This window comes from Rhinopithecus roxellana, chromosome 1 (assembly GCF_007565055.1).
Source record: "Rhinopithecus roxellana isolate Shanxi Qingling chromosome 1, ASM756505v1, whole genome shotgun sequence".
Taxonomy (NCBI): domain Eukaryota; kingdom Metazoa; phylum Chordata; class Mammalia; order Primates; family Cercopithecidae; genus Rhinopithecus; species Rhinopithecus roxellana.
The window spans coordinates 76,902,899-76,911,426 of record NC_044549.1 but is presented as its reverse complement, the minus strand read 5'-3'; the positions used below and the strand labels follow the sequence as shown (position 1 = coordinate 76,911,426).

The following is an 8,528-nucleotide window of genomic DNA, read 5'->3' as shown; positions in this document are numbered from 1 at the left end:
TGTATTTTTTTAGTAGAGATGGGGTGTCACCGTGTTAGCCAGGATGGTCTTGATCTCCTGACCTCGTGATCCGCCCGTCTCGGCCTCCTAAATTGCTGGGATTACAGGCTTGAGCCACCGCGCCTGGCTGACAGTATCTTATTTAAAAGATGCCAAATATTCCTCTCTCTTTACTAGTTTATTGCTGACCATTTGGAGCTAGGATAATTAAAACATGGGTTGTTTAGTATAGGATCTTGTGGTAGAATTTTTATAACAAGATTTTGACAACCTACCCATTGTAGGATATAGCGGTAATATTACACACAATACTATGGTTTAGGACCACACGTTACAGCATAGTCTAAAGAAAGTAAGTGCTTTGAGGTGGCCAATGCTGGCAGAAGCACTGTGATTTTATGCTTCACTTTATTATATATAATTGTGGGAACAGAAATAAGATACTGTACTGAACTGCATTATGTCAACCTATACCTTTTGCCCTACAATTCAAGTAGCAGTAACACTAGCACACTATAGTGAATTATGTTGTTTATATTAAAAATTATATGAATATAAGTCATTAGATTATACTAGGGTACTTTCAGCGTTTGAAATAATGCTACTTTTTATGATGTTAAAGTACTACATTTGTAGTACAGTACTTCCAATATCCATAGTACTGACACTATTCTAGTGTACACATCTGTAATGTTGCAAGGATGTTCCTAACTCATCATGAGAGCTTCAAAAATTGGCAGCAGCGATATTCTAAATCAGGAGATTGACAGATTAGGCCTCACATATCAGATCTGTCCTGCTGCCTCTTTTCTATAGCTCACAGAATAACAGTGGTGTTTACATTTTTGAATACTTGCAAAAGAAAAAAAACAACCTCAAAGGAATAATAGTTTTGGCATATAAAAATATATGAAATTTGAATTTCAGTGTCCTTAAGTATAGTTTTATTAGAACATAGCTGCTTTGGAGCTGTAATGGCAGAGTTAAATAGTTGCATCAGAGACAATAAGGCCCACCAAGTCGAAACCAGTTACTCTGGTTTTTTAAGAAAAATGTTTGCTGATCCCTGGTTTAAACAACCCTACATTGCCTGTAATGTGCATAAGAGTGGAAAGTATTGTATTTTGAATGTAGTAAAAATGAAGCCATCATGTCATATTACAATATGCTGTTTCTAATAATAGGCAACACAAGTATTGATATAATCTACTATTTTATATGCCTTTACAATGTCCAAATGCTGCTGAATTATTCCTGAGTCTTGATGATAGCACGTCACATGAAAAGAAAGTGATGTGGGGAAGCTGACAGGTGGCTAAGTGAATAGAACACATGCTCTGGGACCATTAGCAGTATATTAGCATTAGTGCATAGTATAATATCCTAAACTAGAAAGTACTGGTATCTTGACTTACTACCTAGAAGAGGGAACTGGTGTCTGATAAAAGACGGGACTATGGTACCCAGCTGCATATTGTTATGGTTAAGGGTAAAAGTGTGGAGTAAGGCCCTGTTTCTCATCGGCCCTAGTATCTTTGGGTAACTTGCTTGTTGAGACTGAGTGCATCCAAGATTTAGTGGTCCCAAGATTTACATGAAATGTTGTAAAGGGCTCTGCATAGTACCTTGTAAACAGAAGGTTTTGATAAATAATATCGTGTGGATGGTTTATTCATTCACTCAGCTAATGCTTTCTGGGTGTCACTGAAGTTGGGAAGTTACTCCAAGCATTGAGGATACAACAGTCAACACAGATGAGTCCCTGCCACATAGGGTATGAGGAGGGGACTCTGGCAGTAAATGAGAAAATGACAGATCCGAGTGAGTACTGTGGTGTGAATGAAACAGCAGGCAGTGAGAGAGCATTCCTGGGTGTTCGGTGGAAAACTGCTGAGGCCTGGATAACAAGGAGGCTGCCACCTGAATAGTTTAAGATATAATGTAGCTAGATTGCTATTTTATTGAATCTGTAGTTTACTCTCTTACACTATGGAAGAGATTCCCAACATTGATACAGTCAACCTCCACAATTTAGATGTCAATGGGGATCCTGAAGGTTAATGGCCTCTATTAATTTGTAAAGACAAAATCCCTGATAATCCTTAAGGATTAGAGTAGGGTTCCTCAACATTGGCACTGTTGAAATATTTGGCCGAACAATTCTTTGTTGTCGGGGGCTGTCCTGGGCTTTGTAGGATGTTAGCAGCATCCCTGGCCTCTGTCCACTAGAAGCCAGTAGCACTGCCCCTTCCCCTACAATGTGTCTTCTGCCATTGCCAAATGACCCCCACGGGGCAATGTTGTCTAGGTCTGTAACCACTGGATTAAGGGAAACGATGCCTGCAAAGTCCCCAGCAGGAATTTTGGTCACTAGAAGCTGCATGTGTGTGATGAAGTCATATTAGTAGAAATGCCTCCAGCGGACTCTCCAGCAAATATGTGCCAATTAGAGACATCTTTGCAAAGCTTCCAAATTGCAGACACTGCAAATGGCCCTCAGGGGCCTCTTAAATTATTATGACCTCCAATATTGATAGTAATAAAGCTGTGTTCTTTCTGCCTATAATTTTAATATTTTACTAAACTATACAGTCTCCTATAACAAGAGCTATATTATTATCCTCTACAGTGCTGCTGTACTGTTCATAATTTAAATAATAATGTACATTTCCTCATCCTAAACTACTTCACACATGAAATAGCAGTTTTTACCAACACCATTACAATCCTATTTTAGTGTGCTACGTTATTCTAATTCTGTGTTCCTTTCGATACTGCTCCTAAAAGGACAGCACATGGAGCTGGCCAGTCTTTAATTTTAGGACACATGGAGGTATCATTGCATTGTCTTGTCTATGCTGCATTTTAGTATTCTACCCTCAATAAATATTGCAATTGTTCTACTATAATTTTATGAATTTTACCTAGTATATACATACAATGACTTTTATAATTATACATGTATATACATACATATATGAAATATTTCTATATTTTAGGAAGAATGTCGCTACACTATGATTAGCTATAGATGCCTTCTGAATCTGTTACAAACTATATTGAATATCACAGCCTATAACTTTAGTAACTGTGCTATATAATGCTCTATTACACTATATCGCATTAATTAGTGGTACACTGTACATTTTAATACAAAGTTCTCTGATAAGTTACCTTTGGATATGTTTGGTATCAATCATATTAATATTGCATACAGAAATCTCCTACTGCAAATTTTAGCAAGACAACATACTCTAGAATAGCCTAAAGAGAGGGAAGAAACTATGAAATATTTGTTGGGGACAGTGGGATAGAAGTCGACTCAGGAAAGAATATGTCTCAGGGTGCTTACTGGTCTGACCAGGTATGCTAGGCAGCCCACATGTGCCCAGGTAGCCATAAAAGTGCCATTGTGGCTTGTGTGTTCTAAGTGAGATTATGTGGAGAAATGAAGACAGGGGAGGGCTGCTGGGCAGCAGACAATGGCCTGGAAGTGGGAGGACAGGAATAGCTGCCGCACTCAGGGAGGTGAGTTGGCAGGCTGGTATTAGAGAGCAGGGAGTTGAGGCCAAGCAGTTTGGAGAGACGGCAATAAGATCAGTGGGTAGGAGATGCGGATATGTCATAGTACAAAGTTATTGGCAATTCATTCATCCATTCAAAGTGGTTGAGTGCCTTGACTTGGAAGCAAAATTGCCTGGTTTCTAATCCCAATTCTGCTCCTTTCCAACCATGTGACCTTTGGGAGCATTACTTTCCCCCTTGTGCCTCCATTTCTCCATCTGTATATTGAGGATCAGAATCACATCTACTTCCTAAGTGTGCTGTGAAAATCCCATGAGTTAAACAAGGAAGTCACTTCAAATGGCACCAGGCAGAGAGTGAGATCACAGTAAACAGTAAGTGCTAGCTTTTGCCATTGTTATTGGTGGTTTTAGTTGTATTATAGGCCAGGCACTGTTCTGGGAGTTGGAGATGAAATCACAAATGACAGAGGAGTCCTTGACCTTACGGAGCTGGAATACAGTAGTTGAAACTGAAAACAAAATGATTCCAGATACTGATATAAAGGAAAAGTAAAACCAGAAGAGTGGGGCTAGGGGAGAAGAGCAGCTGTACCAGGGGTCTCTGAGGAAGGAATTTTTGACGGGATCATGGATGTTGGGACGGAGCAGCTGCATGAAGACCAGGGTCTAGAGCCCTCCAGGCAGAGGGCACAGGAAGAACAAAAGTGCTGAGTGGGGACCATGCTGGCATTTTCAAAGGCTTGGAGGTAGAGCCGTGGAGCACAGTGGGTCTGGGGCAGAGCGGCACAGGATGGCATGGGAAAGGGAGGAAGAGTCCAGAGCCAAGGCCCTGTAGGCCCCATAGCTCAGTGGATGCAAACCTGGCTTCATATTAACATCACCTGGGGAGTTTTAACAAAAACTGAAATGCCTGGGTTCTGCCCCAGAGTTTTTGTTTGTTTGAGATGGAGTCTCACTCTGTCACCCAGGCTGGAGTGCAGTGGCACGATCTCGGCTCACTGCTACCTCCTCCTCCCAGGTTCAAGCGATTCTCCTGCCTCAGCCTCCCGAGTAGCTGGGATTACAGGCACCCGCCACCATGCCCGGCTAATTTTTTACTTTTAGTAGAGACAGGGTTTCACCATATTGGCCAGGCTGGTCTCCAACTCCTGACCTCAGGTGATCTGCCCACCTCAGCTTCCCAAAGTGCTGGGATTACAGGCATGAGCCACCATGCCCAGCCTGCCCCAGAGATTTTTGAAAGGTCCCTGAGTCATTCAAACACGCAGAAGACTTGGAGAGCCCCTGCTGTGGACTACAGTAAGGGATGTGCATGTTTTTCTAATTGCACTGGGCAAGGCTAGGATCAGATATTTGTTTCCGAAAAACTACTCTGGTTGTTGTGTGGAGAACCAACCGTGGAGTGGGACTGGGTGTTCGCTGACAGTGGAAGACAGGATACCAATGAGGACATAGGTCTTCAGAGACCCAGGACAGAGGGTAGTGACTGGGAAGAGGATGGCAGCAGTGAAGGGCTGGGAAAAGTGGTGGTCAGGTTTGGTGTTTGAAGGGCAGAGCTCGTGAGACTTGATGCAAGGCGGGCTGTGGGGGAAAGCGCAAATAGGGTGGCCCCAAGGTTTGGGGTTGGAGTTGAGTCAGTGGGAAGAAAAAACTTTAATGGAGGGGGATCATGAGTTGTGCTTAGGACACATTAAGTTGGAGAAAATTATTCAATTTCCAAGTAGATAAATAGAATGTCCAGTTGCTTGGAGCTCTTGTGAGAACAGCAAACAGAGGTGCCTGGTGGGTCAGTTACACGAATGTAATCCCTGATAAGGGCATGAGGCACAGTGTGACTCAAGGATGCTATATTTATGCCATAAACAGTTTAACAAAAATGATGTTACTCCATCGTTTAAAATGAGACTGGGAGTGGAATTATACGCAATTATATTACACGTATTTTGCATCATTTGCATTAAATTATGAGCATTATATCACAATACACTTGACTTATTGTTGCCAGTTTTTAAGAACTGTAATGGAGAATCATAGGTTATGTCATGTTATTTTTGTTAAAATTTAATTAGAATATGATTTCTCTCTCTTATAAATCCCCGAACTTGCTCTTTTTTAAAATCACCTAAATTTTTCTATAAATCACCTAGATCTGTGATAAATTCATCTTTCTTAGTATTAAGCGCAATTTTCCTCTGGCCATCACCTTAGGCATAAATAGAATGTCTTTATACGTGTGACTTTATAGGTTTAGAGTCTTATCATTCCAGTTTAATAAATTGTGGCTCTTTATCTGATATCAATATATCAGTGTAAATGTAATATATCTTTATATTTGTATGAGCAACAAATGAATTTATTCATTTACCACATGCACTGATTGAATAATATCAATTGTCACAATTCCATAGCCCCACGGCTGTTGAAAGTTTGGCAAGTTTGCCTGTTACAGTATTGTTATGTTAAGAACAAACAGCACTGGAGGCATAGTGATTTTAAAAGTTACAACAATGTTGTGGAATCCTTTTAGTATAAAGCAGTACAGTGACATCAGTTTTTCTAAACTGTCAAGAGGATAATGTGCCCCTTTTAAAAAGAATTTAAGTAGGATTCTCTGGATAACTTTTAGATGTCTGTCCTATAAAGTAAGGCATTCTCTACTCTGCCTAGGCATGGAAATTATTCCATTTTATTTAGTAATCATGATCCAGTGAAATCTGTTTTCTTTGGGTCAAGAGCCAGTGTTTAGAAATGCTTACATGTCTGGGTAGTTTCATCTCTTATAATACTTGAGATCTAATTTCATATCTTGTTTATGGGGAAAGCCAGAAGCCAAATTTATAATCATTGTACTTTTCCTCCTTCAAGTCTCCTCAGACCGAATTCCTAGGATTTATGACTTCTTTATTTCTATTCCCAAATAATTCACCACTTGAATATGATGAAAGCTTGTGTTCGCATCCAAATTATGATTTTCATTGAAGTTTAGTTCAACAAAATTCAGGGTTCTATGTAATAAACTCTTCCCATGTAGATGATATTTTGATTTACTTCTATAAATATTTTTATAACTGAGAGTGAAGCATCTAAACAATTGTTAAATATGTGCCTAGAATCTGCTTTAGAACGAAGGCTCTGCCAACAGCCATCATTTCCTGGTTTCTAGAATGGGGACCTTTTTCCCCATGCATTGTTTTCAGTTGGTATTCTTAGCAATAAAGTGATGATCAAATCCAAACATGGAGACTATGATTTTCATATACTTTATTTAAAAAGTACACGGTTTTAAATTGGTTTCAATAGGTTTCAAGCAGAAGGGACACTGCCTATCACTTGCGGTCCCATTTCTGATGAAGGGTGATTATCATGTGGCAAACTCACATTTGCATGACTGGCAAAGTAAAAAGATAACTTTTGTCAACATATCTTAAGAGTTTATATCACGCACAGTTTAAAATCATGATGAGATGCTGATGGTTGGACTATATTCATGTCTCGTATGTTGCACCATATTTTGGTTCACAGTTTATCCATGATTTAGCATGCCAAGAGAACATCTCAGTCAGTGTCACCTTGAGAAGAGCATCAAAAGCAGAGGGAGCAGAAGAAGGACTGTCTGGGCCCGGAGACTCGGCGCACCCCCACACTCCCTTGCATTCTCCTACAGGGAAAGGCAGGGGTTGGTTAGACGCAAATGGACTCCAGGACACCTTCAACTTTCCAACCATGTGGATTCCCCAGACCTCTCTCCCCTCTCTAATGTAAGAACAAAGTCTTCTGGGACCTAGATGATGTGCGGACTCAGTTTACTGAAAAGGATTATTTTCTCATGAGTACACTTTTCAGCTGTAGTTCTTTGACCAGTGTGAGACTCTCATGGTGATTCTGATGGGAAAAGGAAACAGGAACAGTTCTCAGACTTACCTCAGGATGGAAGCCATGACAAGATTCTGGGCGTCTTCTGATCTTCTGGGCCTTTAGACGTTCACACTTAAGGGATTCATTATGTTGACTGTAGTCAAGGCATGTTTCCAAGGATTGCTTTTTTCTACTCTGCATTTCAGAGGTCAAAACTTGGTAATGACAACTCTCTTAACTACTCTCTCTCTCCAACAGTGGAAAGGATGTAATTTTCCTTCTCTAATATTTCTCCCCCAGGTTTCCTTACTATTGATCCCCCTTACTGGTTTCTGTGGTAGTGACTGGACCTGCACACAAAAGGATATACCTGATTTCAATGGGCGCCATGGTGATGGGGGCCACAGATTCACAGAGGCAGCTGCTGTCCACCACCACCATGAACAGGTTGCTGCTTGGGATTTGCTGGATGACAAAGGATCTGTTGGAACAAGAGGTAGTGAGACAGTCATCTACTATCCGTCAATTAAAGAGTCAAGAGGAAGACTTCTCTCCTGGGTGGTAGCAACTACCATATTTTGTAAAGCAAATTTTGGAGACTGTTTTACTACTAATGTTACCTTTTTCCATGAGGCTCTTCACTTATAAATACCTAGCTTCACTAGGAAAACAATAGCTATAATGACATGCGGCTCATACAACTCACCTTGGAAAGATTGAAATGCTGTATGTACAAAACACAAGAGTCAGAGTTGGCTGAATCACCTGTTTCCAAAGTTTAAGAGGTCAGACTTTCAAAGACTGATTTCCTTCTCCCAGAGCCTACACATTACCCCAAGTTACATTTGATGTTCCTCTAAGTGGCATTTTCTCTCCTCTTTCCCTCAAGGATAGAGTGAAACTATGTCATACCAATGGCAAAAGAGGTAGTGAACTTCTTAGAGCCTTCCTTATACTGCTTTGCACAATGTCTGCCCAGGATACAGGAACAGTGTTTCGAATGAGATTAATGCTGGTCATTTATGAGGTCCCACACTTCCCAGAGCACAAGTTCTGTAAGAACCAAGGCTGTATCGCTGCTCTGACCTTCTGATCCATCAGTACAGTTAGTCCAATTTAAGCAAGCTTGGCAGTGGCTCCTTCTCA

General features: G+C 40.7%; 1 protein-coding gene across 2 annotated transcripts in view; it reads right to left on the bottom strand.

Annotated features, from left to right (window-relative positions):
- Positions 1-6,771: 6,771 nt before the first annotated feature.
- Positions 6,772-8,528, bottom strand: part of CACNA2D3 (calcium voltage-gated channel auxiliary subunit alpha2delta 3) — a 958,335-nt gene continuing 956,578 nt past the window's right edge. For both annotated transcript variants that reach the window (XM_030926087.1, XM_030926131.1), the window contains 3 exons: positions 7,751-7,863; positions 7,449-7,531; positions 6,772-7,185 (listed from right to left, as the gene is read on the bottom strand). In XM_030926087.1, coding sequence (XP_030781947.1) covers positions 7,093-7,185; positions 7,449-7,531; positions 7,751-7,863 — 289 coding nt within the window. In that variant the 3' untranslated portion in view covers positions 6,772-7,092. The remainder of the gene's footprint in view (positions 7,186-7,448; positions 7,532-7,750; positions 7,864-8,528) is intronic.